The sequence below is a fragment of the Salvia splendens genome, chromosome 6 (assembly GCF_004379255.2).
Source record: "Salvia splendens isolate huo1 chromosome 6, SspV2, whole genome shotgun sequence".
Taxonomy (NCBI): Eukaryota; Viridiplantae; Streptophyta; class Magnoliopsida; order Lamiales; family Lamiaceae; genus Salvia; species Salvia splendens.
Genome location: NC_056037.1, coordinates 5,774,008 through 5,792,720, shown reverse-complemented (window position 1 = coordinate 5,792,720; position 18,713 = coordinate 5,774,008). Strand labels below are relative to the sequence as shown.

At 35.3% G+C, this 18,713-nt stretch overlaps 2 protein-coding genes across 7 annotated transcripts; one reads left to right on the top strand and one right to left on the bottom strand.

Annotated features, from left to right (window-relative positions):
* The first annotated feature begins 1,699 nt into the window (after positions 1–1,699).
* Positions 1,700–6,266, top strand: LOC121807190 (transcription factor GTE6-like). Of its 3 annotated transcripts, none has more exons than XR_006051770.1 (9): positions 1,700–1,895; positions 1,993–2,121; positions 2,601–2,816; positions 3,231–3,308; positions 3,639–3,863; positions 3,985–4,083; positions 4,263–4,321; positions 4,870–5,007; positions 5,581–5,712. XR_006051770.1 is itself a non-coding variant. In XM_042207400.1 (9 exons), exons 1-9 carry the CDS (start codon positions 1,893–1,895, stop codon positions 6,032–6,034), a joined length of 1,152 nt encoding a protein of 383 aa, XP_042063334.1. In that variant the 5' UTR covers positions 1,702–1,892; the 3' UTR covers positions 6,035–6,266. The 3 variants fall into 3 exon arrangements, 2 of the variants coding, with proteins under 2 accessions (XP_042063334.1, XP_042063335.1); XM_042207400.1 differs by lacking the exon at positions 4,870–5,007 and adding an exon at positions 5,843–6,266 and having other exon boundaries at positions 1,702–1,895; positions 5,581–5,731; XM_042207401.1 differs by lacking the exons at positions 3,231–3,308; positions 4,870–5,007 and adding an exon at positions 5,843–6,266 and having other exon boundaries at positions 1,702–1,895; positions 5,581–5,731.
* Positions 6,267–11,328: 5,062 nt separating this feature from the next.
* LOC121807625 (PH, RCC1 and FYVE domains-containing protein 1-like) lies at positions 11,329–18,674 on the bottom strand. 4 transcript variants are annotated; one of them, XM_042207896.1, is made up of 9 exons: positions 18,323–18,674; positions 17,602–17,688; positions 17,136–17,225; positions 16,907–16,993; positions 16,717–16,821; positions 14,245–16,272; positions 14,012–14,158; positions 12,934–13,289; positions 11,329–11,677 (listed from the first exon to the last, which is right to left on the bottom strand). In XM_042207896.1, exons 1-9 carry the CDS (start codon positions 18,353–18,355, stop codon positions 11,527–11,529), a joined length of 3,084 nt encoding a protein of 1,027 aa, XP_042063830.1. In that variant the 5' UTR covers positions 18,356–18,674; the 3' UTR covers positions 11,329–11,526. The 4 variants fall into 4 exon arrangements, with proteins under 4 accessions (XP_042063830.1, XP_042063831.1, XP_042063832.1 ...); XM_042207897.1 differs by lacking the exon at positions 16,717–16,821; XM_042207899.1 differs by lacking the exon at positions 11,329–11,677 and having other exon boundaries at positions 12,969–13,156.
* Between the last annotated feature and the right edge of the window lie 39 nt (positions 18,675–18,713).

The following is an 18,713-nucleotide window of genomic DNA, read 5'->3' as shown; positions in this document are numbered from 1 at the left end:
ACTATTTTCGAAATACTATAAATTTCAAAAGATCTTAGAAATAAAATAGTTGGAAAAGTTTAGAATATAATTTGTTTAATAGGTCTTAGTAATAAATAGTTTTAGAATATAATTTTTCTAATAGGTAGAAAAATAAAAAAAATATTATAGTTCTAATAAAACAAGTATTACATCAAATGGCATATTATAAATAATTAATTATATTGTGGTGCTTATTTTTGAAGAACGAATTAATGATATACCATATCTACATAGGATAAGATATTCAATTAAAATAAATGAAAAATATAATATATAAATAAAATGCCAAATTATCAATGAATTTAATCAATATTGCATTTATGACAGTATAGCCCATAATTTCTATTTACAACAAAATTTTAAAAAAAATTGGTTGGTATTGTTTTCCAAAGACTTTGTAGTATTTCTTAAAACTTGTGCATATAACAAATGTGACTTTTATTATGGATGAGACTATCGTATATTAGAAATTGGACGGTATCAACGGGTTGTAGCGCAGTTAGCAACGCGGAGCTATGGTGACTTTTGGCTTAATTCTCAAACCCAATCGAACATGATTAATTGGGGATTCAGAACACCTGTGGTCAAATAAAAAAATAAATTAGGTGTTGATGTCCTATTCTTATGTAGTACCAGCGCCTTCACTTCAACTAGCATTAATCGATTAATTCTTTGAACAAAATTGATATTTAGAGTATCTACAATGGCGGATGTCCCGACGGACGTCGGACCGGCGTGCCGGACGTCCGCACGGGACGTCCGCCATTAGGCAGCATGCATATGGATACAGACGTCTGCTGCGGACACCGGAGTTCCGCGGCTTTCCGGGACGTCCGTCGGGACGTCCGCCATTGCGTTGACACGACGGACGTGCCGACGGACGTCCCGATTTTTTATTGTTTTTTGTGGATGGCCTTCGGGATGTTCTTGGGGATGTCCGCCATTGTGTAATGGGATGTCCTTATGACGTGGCAGTGTAGTGAGATGTCCTTATGACGTGGCAGAAGATGTTTTTGGGAAGTCCGTCAGGATGTCCGCCGGGACATCCGTCCCGTTGTGGATGCTCTTAGAGTGGAAAATTTTACATAATTTCGATTGAAAAAGTAAACCAAATGCTGATAAAATTCTCATACGAAAATTGTTGGAAACAATATTTTTTTTTTCACTCAATGAGTTTCAATTAAGTATTGGAGTACTATTAGTACTCCATCCGTCCCCAAAGAATATGCATTTTGGGGTCGGTACGAGTTTTAATACTTCCTCCGTCTATGAAAAATAGGTCACTTTCATTTTCTGTACCTGTTTTGAAAAAATGATAATAAATAGTTAAAATGAAGAGAAAGTAAAGTACGAGTGAAGAAAATGAAAGTGCCTTATTTTTCATGGACATATGAAGTATAAAATTGGTGAAGTAAGAGAGAGGTAGAGAGAAAAAGTAAATAAAGTATTGTTAGTGGAGAATGAGTCTCACATTCGAGAGAAAAGCTTTCAAAAATTAGAAAATGTATATTATTATGAGACAGACTAAAAATGAAAGAGTTTATATTGTTGACGATGAAGTGTACTTCACAATTCAAACTTACCAAAAATGGTGTGCATTATTAAAATTTAAAAAGTAAGTTGAAAAAGCACATGTGCATAAGGTACAAGCTATTAAAGCGTAGCTTCTTTTCGCATATGAAAGCCTCAGCTCAGCGCAAGCAGTTGAACAGAAATTTATTGTTTTGGTTAATGGTCGACTACTCGACTGAATAATTATGATATAGGAATAATTCGCCTATCTCTGTCTTCAATTTAGTAGATAAGTGTAGGCGTTAATCTCGTTTTCACGGAAAAAACTTGTCTTCTCTGATTGCAAGTTTCGGCCAAATATGGTAGGATCCTTTGAACTTCTATACAATTTGTTTTCCTTTTCGGTATGATTTTTGTTTTTAAAATTCCGATTCGTGAATTTTTCTCATGTCTTGAAAGACGATGGAGGCAAAGACCGAGTCGGTTGTTGACGCGCCTGTGGTTGCGCCGCCAGGAACGGTGAGAGATATGTCTGACGCGGAGAGCTTGAACCTAGGCGTGGAGGAGATGTTCGTAAAAGTTGACCAGGTGCAGCTTTTCAGAGCTTATTGGAGTACAATTTTGATTACATTGTATTTTTTCATATTTCTGATATTATTTTCAATGGATTTCGTTGGAATTACTCCTTTTTGTCAATTTACAGTTCTGAGCTAAAAGGTTTAGTTGGAAGAAAAATTTGTAAATACGAAAATATCTCAAAAATGGGTGGTGGAAGAATAAAGAATTACATTTGGGAGAAGAAATGCGTGATGATTATTTGTGTAGTTATGTAATCTAGAGCGTGTAACACTAAGGCCGAAGTCGTATATACTAACTTGTTGTTTGAAGTGGTATAAAGTATGCAATTTTTATACATTATGCATTGTCTAAGAAGACCTGGTTTTTTTCAAGATCTTTTACAGTGTTCTTAGTACTAATAATGACCGTTTGTTATTTGTATCGAATAAGGGAGTGGATTTCCAAGACCAAAAAAAGGTTTTGATGACTTTAACGCTATGCACTTGCAGCTTGAGCAGAAATTCAATGAGGTTCAACAATTCTACTCCACTTCAAATGCAAAGCACCTGGACACTCGTGTTGGTTCTTTAGTGAAGGAAAAAGAAAGGGACAAGTTTTCTGCGAGCAGCTTTAAGAAGAAGCAGCAAGATATTGCAAGTAGGGAAGCCGTTGCTGCTCAGAGAATGCAAGAGCTTATGCGCCAATTTGGGATGATATTGCGACAGGTAGTCTATTGTTTCTTCTAGTTTGGTATCCTTTTATAGCTGAACAATTTTCATTCATGTTAGCTTTTAGATTGATGTTACATTTAATTGGTTGGTTTGACACCTCCGTTGTCTGACTCTGATTTTCCCCTCTTTAAGCCCTAGAAGTTAAGGGAATGTGCTTATGAACATAGAGAATAGTCTCGATGAAAGAACTCCAGTGTAGGATTAAATAAAATAATGTTGTTGGTGAGGGAAGTCTATTTTTAGGGTGCAGTTGTATCATCTACCACTGCAGTTAAGGGGATGAAAAATTGAAAAGAGCATAATACTGGCTGTTCCACAATGTTAACCCTCTTTAGTTCTGTGCTGCGGTTGTATTTCTTATTTTTAGTTTGCTGCTTAGTTGTTGTTGCTGCGTTTTTGCAATTTCAGTTAACTCAACACCAGTGGGCGGGACCATTCTTGCAGCCTGTGGATGTAGTAGGTCTTGGTTTGCACGATTACTATGAGGTTAAGCTGAATTTTCTCTATTTCATAACACCCTCCCCTCCAAAAAAAACAGTATGAAAATAAAATAAGCATTAGATAATAGTATTAAAATAATGACAAAAAAAGAAAAAATCCACCAAAATGTTTCTGGAGAAATTTGAAGATCTGTTGATCAATATGTTCGTCACTGAATAGGTATGAGGTTTAAAAATTGATACATGGGAGAATTTGTTCAGCATACTTTCATTTCGTAACTTGTTTCGCCATCTTCAATCACCAGGCAGTTTCCTGTCCCCTTTCGATCTTCCAGTTTCCTCTTGCATTTCTATAACTTCTTACAAATGACTCTAGGTTATTGAGAAGCCCATGGATTTCAGCACTATCAAATGCAGAATGGAGGCCAAAGATGGTACTGGGTATAAAAATGTTCGAGAAGTATGCGCTGACGTGAGGCTGATATTCAAGAATGCAATGAAGTATAACAAAGAAAGAGATGATGTTCATGTTATGGCCAAAACTTTGTTGGATAAATTTGAGACGAAATGGTTGCAACTTCTCCCAAAAGTTGATGAAGAGGTTGTAGTTTATTCCTTGAAAAGTTCATAAGTTATTGCGATGTTTACTTTAAAAGTGCATCTATTTAACAATAAAGAACAACTTCAGTAGCTTTTTTGACATATATATTGCCTGATTAAAGGAAGAAAGGCGGAGAGAAGAAGAAGCTGATATGCAACTAGATGTACAGTTTGCACAAGAGGCTGCTTATGCCAAAATGACTAGAGAATTATGTTTTGATGTAAGTGAAAAAGAACCTTAAACTTTAAAGATGAGTTTCCCTTCTTCAAAGCAAATGAAGATAATAAAGGAAAGCGAAGCAAATAATTTCTTACTTTCTGTTTCATCTATTTTCATCTCTTCTTTCTACCTAAGATAGCCTCATGGAAATGGTCTGAAAGCATTTATTAACCATTCCAGCTGGATGAGGTTGATGCACAACTTGAGGAACTCAGAGATTCGGTACTTCAGAAATGCAGGTTTGTTTTGTCTCAACACATAGAACTTCTTGATTTATATCGTGCTCCTATGTAATTGCTCTGTTTGATAATATCTTGACTACAACACTTTTTATATCTACACATGCCCTTATTATTTAAAGTTAATATAGGGTGTCCCACGAGTTGGTTTGACACACGGAAATCAATTTGACAGGTGAATAGTTCTTTTAAATATAATAAATTTACTTTTTGTGAAAATCATCACTTGGATCTCCCATCTAATTATGATTTTGTTTAGGGAGGGGAAAATAGTGGGATTGAACCCAAGGTGTGGGTGTCCCCAAAGTGACATTAATTTGGGAATATAGTATTCTATTTTATGGATTCTTTTGCTGTGTACTTGGTTTTAGGATCAAAGTCATAAACTAGGTTGCTTGGTTGTTGTGATTTCACCTTCTCAAAGAACCTAGCAACTGCTCCATAATTGTGGGAGATAAAATGAAAACTTGTGTACACCTAAAAGAGAATTTATAACAGCGATGGAAGTCGTCCACTGATATCACTTTTTGGGTTGGTTGCATCCAAAGGTACACGATCTCATTCCGGATAATATCAGCTTTAGTGTTTCAAAAGGCTCTTTCCAACGGCCCTACGAGGTTTAAGCCTTGAGGTCGTTTGGGGTGTAAGCTCAAGGAGTAAATCAGAACAAAAACATGAAAATAATGGTAAGTACTATAATAAAACACTTAAAAACTTACTACTAAAATAAACACATGGGAGACACAAAGATTATGAATAGTTATAAGTGTTTATAAGTTGAGTCACCAGAGAGGTAGAGGACAGAGTGAGAGAGAGAGGCGGGTCAGAGGAGTGGCTCTGTAGGGTTAAGCATTTGGATTTCAGACCGGATTATTTCCAAATTTGAAGTCTGAACTGATCCGAAAAATCGATTTTGCGAGAATATAAATCCTAAACTATCCGAAATATCTGAATCCAAAAACCCAAAATATTTTTTAAAATTATTTTATATGTTTATATTATGTTAGAAATGTTTAAAGAAAATACTATTTGCATAAAATATTTTATCTGAATAAAATACTATTTGCAAATTTGGACACTTAATAACGAGCATCAGTTCAGTTTGCATTACCATTTTAGGCAGCTGGGATGTGTTTGCATCAGTTATATGGTATTGTAATACTTGAACCATTTTGAGTTTATTTTATTGGTAAATATACGTCGCCTGTCATTGTCTAAACATACTCATCTGTTATGCATAAATTCTTGTTTTGTTTTAGAAAGATGACAACCGAAGAAAAGAAACGACTTGGGAGTGCCATCACTCGTCTATCTCCTGAGGACATCAATAAGGCTGTAGACATAATTGCCCAGAACGACCCCACGTTTCAAGCAGCTGGAGAAACTGTTGAAGTTGACATTGACGCGCAGGTCTCCCAACATCGTCCGATCATATCATAATTCCCTTATCTACACCCTTCCTTACATGTAAGATCCATAAGTAACACGAAATACTTACTGATTTAGATATTCTTTTTGTAGAGTGAATCCACCTTGTGGAAATTGAAATTTTTCGTCAAAGACACGTTACCACTGCAGATGAAGAGTTCAACCAGCACTGGAGGGAACATCAACGGCGACAACAACCAGAACTGCAATAACAAACGAAAGCGGGATGTACCAGAAAGCCTAGCTAAAACTGCACAGAAAAAGAGCAAAAAGCCCCCTAACTGAGGATGACCTGCAATTATGTATCAGAAGCTGTATGTAAATGATGAATTATCATTGTATAGATGCCCGAAGAAATGTCTGAAATTGTCTTCGTAGTTGTTTCGTACTAGATAACGAAGTTGTTTTTTCTTTGGTGGCATGCAAAAGGCATGAGAAAAAGAGTGTAGTAGATAGGCTTCTATGTCATAAAACTTTGACTTTTGGTACCGATTTGAGTTGGTGATTCCTCCGTCAACATGAGTATGCAATATTTCTTTTTAGTCTGTCCCACAAGAATAATGCACTTTTTTAATTTTAAAAAACTTTTTTTATTTCTAATGAAGTAAGATTTATTTTCCACTAATGATATTTTAATAACATTTTTCTTTCTTATTTTACTAATTGTGTATTGAAATTCGTATCCAACTAAAATTCCATACTCTTTTGGGACGGGAGGGGGTATGAATGAGGGCTAATGAATTTTAAACAACTCACTACACTTCTCTTTTGTGGATACTAATACTGTATTTGTTGTTCATTTGAAATATGTATATGGAGAGCATCTCCAACAATTTACACTAAACCCAAACTCATTTTAGTGTAAAAATATGACTTTACTCCAACCATTTACACTAGACTTAAACTTAAAAGAATATTCTCTATATTATGTCTTTTTTACTCACAAAATTTGAAAAACTTTTGGGTTTGAGTTTAGTGTAAACCTTAAAAATTGGTATTTTTTCCCAAAACCAAAAATGGGATTGGTTTTGAAATATTATTAGAGCTAATTACCTATCACATTTTAAGTTTTAGTATACTATAGGAAATGATCTGATGCCTCAAATCATACCAATTTTGGACTTATTTGGGGGTTTTTTTCACAAATCTCTCCAAGTATGGAGATAGTTGAGACAGACGATATAAGTAAGATGAACGATGAGATACAACAAAAATTCACTTGTGAAATCTGTATAGAACCAGCAATGATGAGCTAGAAATTTGGCCACGACACCGATTCTGTTCACAATAGTTGTTTCATGGTACGTGGTATGCTTTTCGTCTCTTATTATTTTTCTACTTTTTTTCGTGTGCTTTCAATTTATAAAACCGTATTAGTCGCTAATATCATGGATTGTATTTTCCCACAAATTTAAAACTTCTCTTTAAAAAATCATGAACTTTGATCGAAACTGAATCATACTTGGTCTTTATCGAATCAAATCCAATCGAAGAAGATGAAGAAATTCGATCGGACAAACATGGGTATTGAACACACAATCCTAAATTTCAGACAATTTTAGAGATGAACCATAATTTTATTTGGACGCAATGTGTGCATGAAATGATATCGTTTACAACTATATATTCAAAATGATAGTACTATTAACCCAAGGAGTGTGGTCGAGTGACATGAGACTCGTCCATCCTTAATCAAATGGTCAGGGGATCGATCCTTGCCTTTGGGTAGTACTATTGTTTTATTGGGCCCGCCGGTGGATACCCTTAGTAATTACCAAAAAAAATGATAGTACTATTGTTTTATTGTGTGTTTTTTTCCTATATGAACTCTGACATGCATATGTATGGTCAGGAGATCGATCCATGCCTTTGGGTAGTACTATTATTTTATTGGGTCTGCCGGTGGATATCCTTGGTAATTACTAAAAATGATAGTACTATTGTTTTATTGTGTATTTTTTTTCCTATATGAACTCTGACATGCATATGTAATTTGCGAAACCGTCTCAAGCGATATCAAAAGTCAGAAAATTATGAATTAAAATCGAAAAAAAATTAATTTGGTAATTTGCATTAGGGATTTTAGAATTGCATTAGTAAGTCAATTTAGTTGTTTTAGCCATTTAAAAAAAAATCAATTCGCGCATGACATAAGTGCATATTTTCAATTAATGGGATTATAGTACAATATATGTTGATATGCTGCTCAAAAGTCAAAGCCTCAAAATTTGGCCTAACAAGTATAGCTTGATTATTTGATTGAAAAAAGCTTATATATAGTACTTGAAGGTAAGGGGAGTGTTAGTCAATATTTAATTACTAATTACAATTAAGTAATAATCCTTAGATATTCAAATCAAGGGCTTAGATCATCAGCCCTGAAATGACAATACGATCAACAAAAAAAGTCAATAAGAGTATTAAGGTCAATTTACAACAAATTTGTTGTAACTAACTTTTGAAAAATATCACATAACTTTAAAACGCTTATAACTTTCTCGATTTAAATTATTTTTCGCACAACATATATCAAATTAAAGATAATTTCATAAGGATTCTAACGAGATCTCACTTGCATCTGTTCTGATGTCAAAAATTGAAAAAAAAAATCAAAAATTTTCAATTTTTTCGTATAGCAACAAATGTCAACATAGTATATAAAATATGTCAATATAATACATGCAGAATGTCATTCTTAAAGCAATGTGTTGACATAAACAATGTGTTGACATTCTCAAAACATTGTGTTGATATTTTCAAAACACTATATTAACATTTTCATCCAAAACCCTAATTTGGTAGTTTTTTTTTTATCTTTTTCGATTTAATTAATAGAAACGAAAATTACACGTGACAAATTTTAGACTACTAGATTTTTAAAATCCTATGGTCTTAAATTAGTTGTAGTTGGCAACTAGAGGGTGAGTTAGCAATTGATCACTCCCTTGAAGTTAATTATAGACATAATTAACATAAACATGGTATAGTAATTGATAACTACGAAACTCGAATAGGAAACGATCTTTTGAATTTATAATTCAAAACGATATCTACTAGTATTATTTTTTGTTAATAAAAGGAGTAATAATTCTTTAAATATACAGACGAATAAAACGCGTAAATATTAATCTAATAAATAGCTAGATAGTAGTCATCGAAATCTTTTAGTATCAAAATCACATAGTCTTAGGAGTCTTTACTACAGATTATATATCCAAATCTGATACCAAAGCCGAATTCTTGTAGGAAAAGAGTCTCTTTTTAAACATATAAAAAGAGACGATCTCTAACAAGAAAGATACATAGACATAGTTGTTCTTAACTTTTAATAATAGTTTGAATTTGAAAGTAGGGCGATGGAGTTGGAGATGGAGATGGAGAACTTATAATAATAGTTTGAATTTGAAAGTATGGCGATGGCGATGGAGATGGTTGAGATACATGACACAAGCATGATGAGTGATGAAGTCCTACAAAATTTTACATGTGAAATCTGTATAGAACCAGCAATGTTGACGCATAAATTTGGCCACGGTACCAATTGTGTTCATAATATTTGTTTCACGGTATGTTGTATTCTATTAATCCCTCAAATCACTTAATTATTTTTGTTTACTATCATTCTATAAAACCGTAAACTAAAATTACGTAATTAGGGTTTTAAAATCCCTCCATGAAGTATTGAATGGTTAATTTATGAGTTTAAGTTGAACAATTTATCTTATGAATTTATGTCAAACTATATTGTGTTGATCAGTGCATAGGCAGCCACATCCAATCAAAGCTTGATGAGAATATAAGTACCATCCACTGCCCAGATTTGGATTGTGGGAAAGAACTGATTCCTATGGAATGCCGGCCGGTAATCCCATCTTCGCTCTTCGTGAAGTGGTCTGACTGTCTCTGCAGATCAGCCGTTTCAGGCGTCACAAGCTGCTATTGCCCTTACTGGGACTGCTCTGAGCTGATCCTCAATGAGTGCAACGAGGCGACTACAAAATGTGTTTGCCCCGGATGCAAGAGGCTCATATGCTACGCGTGTAGAGTTCCATGGCACCCAGGGTTTAGGTGCAGCGAGACCGCCCAAGTAATGGATGAAAACGACGTTCAATTAGGTCGTTTGGTTGAGAAGATGAAGTGGACAAGATGTCCGTCCTAGATGTGGCCAGTCAATAGAACGCCTTGGTGGCGGACAGGGACGGACCCAGCATGTATCAAGAAGGGGCAAATGCCCCTCCTCCATTTTCTTCGCATATATATAATTTATATAATATAAAATTTATTTAGTTTAATTTCTCATTAATTGCCCCATCTAAAATACTTGAATTTTGCCTATGTATTTTTGCCCCTCCCAGTATAAATTCCTGGCTCCGTCCCTGGTGGCGGATGTCGCGTTCTTATGTGCAGGTATTGTATCTTTTACTACTATACTACTAATACTACTACTACTACTTTTTTCTTCCAATTTGCTATATATAGTGCCATTAATAACCAATTTAATTATTGCTTTAATCAATTTAATTCCGTCTTAAATTCTAGATTTAGTAGGAGTACATTTTAATTTCTTATATTTTCTATAATTAATTTATGCAGATGTCGTACACTATATTGCCATGACTGTGGTTCAGAAGACTGTACACACGCGCGTCAATATAAAGGAGCCACTACTGCTGGAGCTATATTTTGTTGCATAATGATTCCATTAATGTTTTGTTTGTTCTGTGTCTCACTTATTTTATATGTAAACTTTGTTTATTATACAAATGAAAATAATAAATAGATGGATTGATATGAATAAAACTTTGTCGATACAACAATAATTTAGGTACATGCATGTATAAAACGAAATCCTAAATAGGAGTATATGGTTGGATAGGTTGGAGTGGATAAATATTAATCAATATATTAATACATTAATAATGATATATTTATATCGTGTATTATAAATATCGATAAATAGGCTGGTATGGATATTCATGCCCCAAACTACACCAATTTTGGACGTATAGGGGTAATCTTTCCTATGAATTTCTATATGAGTCAATAAATATATGAACTCTGACATGCATATGTAATGCCCTAATTTGCAAAACCGATTTATAAAAAAAATTATGAATTAACATTGAATGGTATGATCTAATTAATTTGGTAAGTAGCATTGGAGATTTTAGAATTGTATCAGTAAGTGAACTTAGTTGTTTTAATAATGGATTATACAATAAATGTTTATATGATGACCAAATGAATGTAGCCTACCACGTGAGTTGTATACTTATATAGAATTTAAAGTATAACTTGATTATTTGATTGAGTTTATGAAAATAGATTAAACAAAGCTTATACGTATAAGAGGACATCCAAAATATTCAATGGACTAAATGGGTGAAAATTAAATCTAATGTGAGATCCAAAATATTCAATGAGCTGAGGACAACAATATCTGTGAATTTTATTATTTTTCTCAACATACTTAGCAAATAATTCAACTTCATCACCAATTTGAAATATGCAAGCAATAAATCAACAACATATTACAAATAGAAAATTAGATTTTTCGTCATGGAAAAATTGAGGAAATTTTAAAATATATATTTTTACGACTAATTTTCCAGTTGTGGGGCATACTAAATATGACCAAAATACATGGTTTCCGGCAAATTGCCATTTAAATAATAATCACACCACTTCTGAACTTTTCTAAATATTCATGTTCAAAAGAAATCAGACATAAATAATGAGATGGATATATACTAGGAAAGCGTTGGAGCCTAGCTTGTTTACTGCATTGCCGGGTTATCTTGATCGGCTGGAGTTGGAAGCGCCTCCGCTGATGGCCTTCTTGGTTTAGTAGGACTGTATTTCTTAAGTAGCCTATCCTTGTTTTCTTTCCACCATCCTTCTGCCTGCCGCTCTGCAAATCTTCGCTTGCTATACACATAATCAAACATGTCAGCACTACAACTTCACTCTTCTCAGAATGTTTCTTCTTTTGCATGTTTATAGCAGAAATTTAACCATGAATCCAATGATCAGCAGCCGCATGCATGTATACATATTGACAAAAATTTAGGATAAGGGCATAGCTAATGTATGCAGATTGACTAATTCTCCCAACTTTAATGATGCTAATGAGACTTAGCATGAAGTTGAATAATTCTCACAACTTTAATGATGCTAATGGGACTTAGCATGAAGATAGCAAATGAATCCATCAAGAACTTTATTGCTCAATGATGTTTTGCATTTCCTTTCCCTATTCAGCCAGCATGGATAATCATCACAGTTTGTAAATTCCTCTTGTACATTTGATTTTGAGGCAACCAGCAGGTACATATCTCACTCTGATTCAACTGGGGTTTTTTCTTTTTTTTGTTCTAGAATGAAACTTAGATTCCGTGTTTGTACTTAACTTTTTTTTATTCCGTGTTTGGGAGAGACGCATGACCCTCATGCGTCTCCTTTTAATGAAACGCATGATGATTATGCGTCTTTGTGCAAATCACCCGGTCGGGTGTTTTGCCACTTGCAATCTCACAATTCGAAAAAATTGCACCGGGTGATTTGCACAAAGACGCATAATCATCATGCGTTTCATTAAAAGGAGACCCTTGAGGGTCATGCGTCTCTCCCAAACACGGAATAAAAAAAAAGTTTAGTACAAACACGGAATCTAAGTTTCATTCTAGAACAAAAATAGAAAAAACCCGATTCAACTGTACTTGTGTAGCAAAAGAAAGAGCAATGGTGCTGGTGCTGTAACTAATGTGCCGGCCCTGCACTGAGTGTTACGTGATATGAATGAAAACTGAAGAGCTTATTGTCTCAGCTTCCATCATTTCGTATTACGTATATTCTATGTGCATTATACAAACAGGAAATTTGTTACAGTTCCTTCAAGCTTCATAAAATACATATCCAACTTTACATATGAAATACAAGCATATCAGGGTCCATGAGATTACTCAAGGATTGCAAGTGAAAATATAAATTTGAAAAATCAATCCTGCTGAGAAATCAGCAGAGTGGAAGATAGTTGAAAGTTGGATTCATTACAAAGGTCTAAGCTTAGATCCAAATGAAGGAATTTTCAACTTTTCTTGGATGTAACAAACTCACACATGGGGCATGGTGATAATTAGAGAATGCCATTTTTTTTAATATAGAAGAGTCTAATACTGACATACCTGAATCTAACCCCTTTGAAGATCTTGGTCCCATTTGCAAGTTGGATGACTGTTACATAGACACCTGGTTCAAACTGTTCGATAACTTCCTTCTGTCCCTCCATTTGAGCAACTTCCGGGGTCCCTGAGCTGGACTGATGTGTAGCTCTTGCATAAGAAACAGCTAATCCATTGGTCTGTGACAGGTCCTGAACCACTGTATTCTCAAGGTGATTTTGATATGCTGGAAATGAGAAGTTGTCATCAGATACTTGCATACGAACTGTTTCCAGAAGAAACTCAATATCAGAGTGCAAGTTTTTATATGATTCATTCTCAGATATCTCTGGAGGCAACTTATTTCTAATCTCCTTCATCTGCAAAACGAAGAGATTTTTTTTTCACATGTATCAGGATTAAAATTAATTTGATGGTCATACATATCGATGTAAGAAATTAAATACTCCCTCCGTCCCACTGAAGATGGCCACTTCCTTGGGCGGCACGGGATTTTATGCAGATTTATTTTGTGTGTTAAGTGGAGAGAATAAAGTAAGAGGGAGGAAATAAAGTAGAGATAAAAGGTGTTTCTATTTTTAGTAATGTGTCATCTTGGTTGGGACAAACTAAAAAGGAAAGTGGGTCATGTTCAATGGGACGGAGGGAGTAGATTATATCTTATCACAAATTTGAAAAATTCATGTACGAAATTTGAAACCTCATCAAGGATATAAAAAATGATTAATTATGGAGTAGTTCATAGCATGGACTTGTATTATTTTTTTCAGTTTGTAGCCTCTGGTTCGACTTATATTCATATATCTTGAAATTTAAGTAATTGTTGAATTTTCAAAAGAATAAGAATATTATAGGCACAATCAAAGTTTATAAGAATAGAACTAAATAGATACACATAATACATCATAATAAATAGATAAATACTATAGAATAGGCAAATCAAAATTTGCTACTGAACCAAATGTCACTCACAGTCTCACACCAGAATTCAAAATTTTAGAAAACAGAAATAGAAACACTCTGAATAGACATTTTGATTTGGTTTAGCAATTAAAACGTTAAATAAAAAAGGAAAAAATACCTGATCCGTAATTTTCTTGGCGGCTTGCGTTGCTCTGATACATTTAAAAGATCTATCTGCAGCCAAAAGAGTTGCATCGTCGGCAGATTTCTTTAACTGCTGAATTTCTGTTTCTTGAATTTCGCTCTTTTGTCTTAAATTCTTAACCTGAGGATAAGTTGGAAGCAACAATACTATAGGAACTCACAAACCAATGTATGACAATCAACATGATAAGGATGATGAATCCATACTTGGTTCTGCGATTTGGAAATCTCTTGTGTTAATATATCATTTGACTTTTTTAAAGAATCAATAACACCCCTCGAGTATACCGGAGTAGAAGAGTGTGGCGGACTTGGTCTTCTCGAGTACGGGGAAGCAGACTGATATTGTGGCTGAGCCTGTGAAGATGATGGTAGAGTAACAGGCATTAGAGCATATTGGAGAGCACTGAGTGAACTTGGGAAAGCAACGTCCCTCAGCTGCACAAGAGATGGAACTTGCGATTCACGAACAATGGAATAGGTATCAGCCTTCAGTCCACCACCTCCTGACTTGATCTCGAGGTATTTAACTGGCTCCATAGCTGGGGGGAGCAGAACTCGTGAGGTTTTTGTCTCTCGGTCTATTCGAGAACTAGTAGTAGATTTTTTGCGATAGACAATTGATGAAATTCCCATTTCCGCTGCCTTCTTAAGTTTCATGTAGCAAGAGTCACATACTCGGTGAGGCTTCCCAGGTGTAGGAGCAAGAGCTGCTTTTATTGCCTTCTTCGTACTGCAGTTATGGCATTGCACCATTCCACAGTTATAACAGTTATGCCGTTTTTTAGTAAAACCAAAAGCCTGCCTGCAAGATGTGCATACTGACTGATCTACTCCAGACACCCACTTGTGGATGCATATACTCGTCGTGTAATTTGATCCACATGAGAGATTTTTGACATGTTTGTCTTTAAGTGCTTCCACCAATGTGGGAACATTACGATCTTCAGTGTCACCGTGTCCTAGTCTGCCATTGGCTCCTCTCCCCCAAGCAAATACGTCGCCTCTTAAAGTGAGGACTACAACATGATCCGCCCCACATGCGATCTGTTCGACAAACTCCCCCACCAATCTGTCTTGTACTAAACAAGGAGCCTTTCCATCGGATTGCGGGTTTCCTAGCTGGCCATATGCATTATTTCCCATACTGAAGACATGACCTGATGTTGTGAGGGCGATGGTCATGTTATGGCCACATGCCAGCTGCATCATGTTATAATCAATAAGGGCGGAGACACAAGTTGGGAAGAGATAGGCATCCTTGTTTCCATGACCCAATCGACATTTATCCCCATCGCCCCAGGTGAATAACTTCCTAGACGAAACATTTGCTCCTGACTGATTACTAACTTCTATTATTGCAGCGGTATGCCATACGCCACAGGAGATAGCAACAGTTTTAAGTCCATTCAACGAGTTGACCTCTTTTGGGAATGGAACATTTTCACGATCACCATGACCTAAAGCTCCAAACATTCCATCACCAAATGTAAACAATTTTCCTGAAGAAGTGACCACTGCTGAATGCCAGGTACCACATGCAACTGACAAAACTTGAAGACCTTCTAAAAGTCCAGAAACTCTTTTGGGAATCCAGTGGCTAACATCATTTCCATGACCAAGAAGCCCTGCATTGTGGGCACCATCACCCCATGTGTATAAATCACCAGATGAAGAGATAGCACCTGTATGAAACTCTCCACAAGCAATGTAATCAATATTTGTAACAGCCAAAAATTCTATTAGCCGAGGACGACTAAAGTCCTTTTCGATGCCGTGACCCAGCCTACCCCCGGATTCTTCGCCCCAAGTAAAAACCTCACCTTGTCTTGTAACAAGAGCAATATGCCGATCACCACAAGCAATCTGGTGCACATCAAGTACTATATTTGTTTCCAATGGTTTCGGAGTCAGTACATCAACCTTTATTGGAATAGGTTTCCCAATTACATCTTTGTCCCCTCCATCAGACCAGATCTCTCCCCAAAGAAAAACATCACCAAGTGATTCTATGTCATCTAGCCCAGAACTTTGACTTGAGCAACTAGGATTACTCGAGACACTAATCCGGAAACCATCTGCACAACTTGTCCTTTGCATACTGTTACATTCAGACCCAACATGTGAGCTTGAAGAACTGACGCTACTATCACGAGAATCAGTGGACACTCTGCGCGGACCGTCTAGTGCTCCGAATGTGCGATTATCTTGAGAGATATCACCTCCACCATGTAACTGAAAACACATATGTGAATCAGAACAGGAACAACAGGACTGTAGTTAATGTTTAATCAAATTTATGTGGATCAGAATTTGAATATTTATTTTAAAAAGATACTCCCTCTGTCCCACAAGAATATACACTTTTGGCTGGGCATGAGTTTTAATGCACAATTGGTAAAGTAAGAGAGGTGGAAAGAAAAAGTAATTAAAGTATTGTTAGTGGAGAATGGGTCCCACCTCAATAGAGAGAAAATTTTAAAAATTAGAAAGTGCATATTCTTGTGGGACAGACTAAAAAAGAAAGAGTGCATATTCTTGTAGGACGAAGGGACTATTAGTGTAGCATCCTTGTTAAATTCATGGAAGTCCATGTCAAAAAGTGGACATAATAATGCTCTCAAAAAGAGATGGAAACAACAGTATGACTCTACGGGATAATAGCTATAACGAAATTACATCATTAAATTCACTTTTTGTACGCCTACTGCGTGATTGGCCAGTTGATATTAAAGATTTCAGACCAGCAATCCAGATCTCAGCCTCAACTTTGTCCTTGCAGATCTGTAAAGGACGAGATGGAACTAGTGTGTTTTTTCAATGAAATGTTCACTTCAATTATTGAAAACAAAAAAAGAAGAATTCTGACCAGATCAAGAGATCTCTCTCCGTTATGATGTATCAATGAAAATGACAAGTACTCCTTCTCTGGACGCAAAAATCTTTTGAAAACAGGCTATGCAGAGATACATGACAAACAAAAACAGCATTCTGAGTTAATAAGTTTCTCCATGTGATAAATTATTTTGTTGAGGTAGAATAATCATAACTCATTAGCAAGATATATACTCCTTGATCCTGGTAATTCGGTAACTCACAGTTCTCTGTCCTTGAATAATCCGTGAAACAGAAGATAATATTAGCTGCCTTTCTGATCCATGCGAGTACCAGATTAATGTTGCTTCATCCTGGAAATAATAAAACCCCTATCTTGTTACTCATACTTTCTGAGAAATCATTACGTATAAATAAACCAAAGCGAATTGGCTGGAACAAGGAAAACTCAAAGTCACAGGGAAAAATATCTTCTCATGTCTTTCTAGAATTGCTTTCTCCATCAACTTAATAAGTCATATATTTTATTCTTCCATTTGATACTTATGTACATATACATGAGATGTCTCTTACATGATCTTTGTAAACAAAAACTTCATTAAAAAAATAATACATAAATAGATAATCAAGTGAAACTAGTTTGTCATTTTAGAATAGTAAAGCTAGAAACTGTATGGAGGTTGGAAAACTATCTCAATAAGTAAAACAATGAAAATGATAATTACTTACTGGAGAAAGTCTGAATGCACAAAATTTAGGCTTCCCTTTTCTGCTATACTTGATTAACTGTGTTCCCTTCTTCAACAGAATGAGTGCCTTCAAGGAAAAAAACATAGAATGACATGAGGAGATAAGCATCCAAACTAATCACTATTTAATTGGACGATTATCACTTTGTATCTAGTAATATCACTTCGTTGACTAACAGTTGTATCATTTCATCAGCTATGTTCTATCTGTGTGTTCTGAATTTGAGCTTTTATAATGACTTGTAGAAATTAATCTATTCTCACAATTTTCATAATATGCATTATGAATTACAAAAAATGTATAATCCTACCCACCATAGCGTGACATATTATTGCATTTCGATTGATTAATCACATCACATGAGATTTTTCCCTGACACAAAGCAATCTAGGCTGCCTTACAAGCTACATTCTCAATTATTCAAAATTCCACATTGTCCAAGCATCTAGGAGTTTTAATTATAATTTCTACAATATAAAGTCTCTAACACAGCTTATATGAAGTAATCCACATTTGCACATGACATTCGAACCCAAACCTGAGAATCACATCAACTATATATTGTCAGGATTAGGGAGAAGCAAAGATACTCTGCGTCCCTCACTAAATTTATCAACTCACTAATAGGTAACTACGAGAGGGGAAATCCCAAGACAAACACAATCTGAATTTAGAAGAGGTTTACAGAGTGGCATTCCACCTGATCAATGTCGAAGCTAGCAGGATCTGCCATTCCATCTGAAACAAATCTAGCCCTATCCACCGAACAAATCGATTTCTCGTCCCAACCATTCGTGTTGTCTTCATAGATGATGCAAATGCACTATTCCTCTAAAGGTAATCATGAAATCCCTAGAAATAGGGGTAAAATTTTGTATTGTTTGGCTGAGAATTGGATCGGATGACAGGTTGTTAAAGTGATCCAATAAATTTATTAGAGCATTACTAAGATTCACCATAAGAAATCAAGAGTTTGAAGGTATTCATAGCGATATGTGGAGAATTTTGGTAAATGGGTTTGGGCATCATGAGATTTGGAGAATGTTGGGAGCTGAAGCGGGTAGGAATTGAGATGCGGTTTTGGCGCGCTT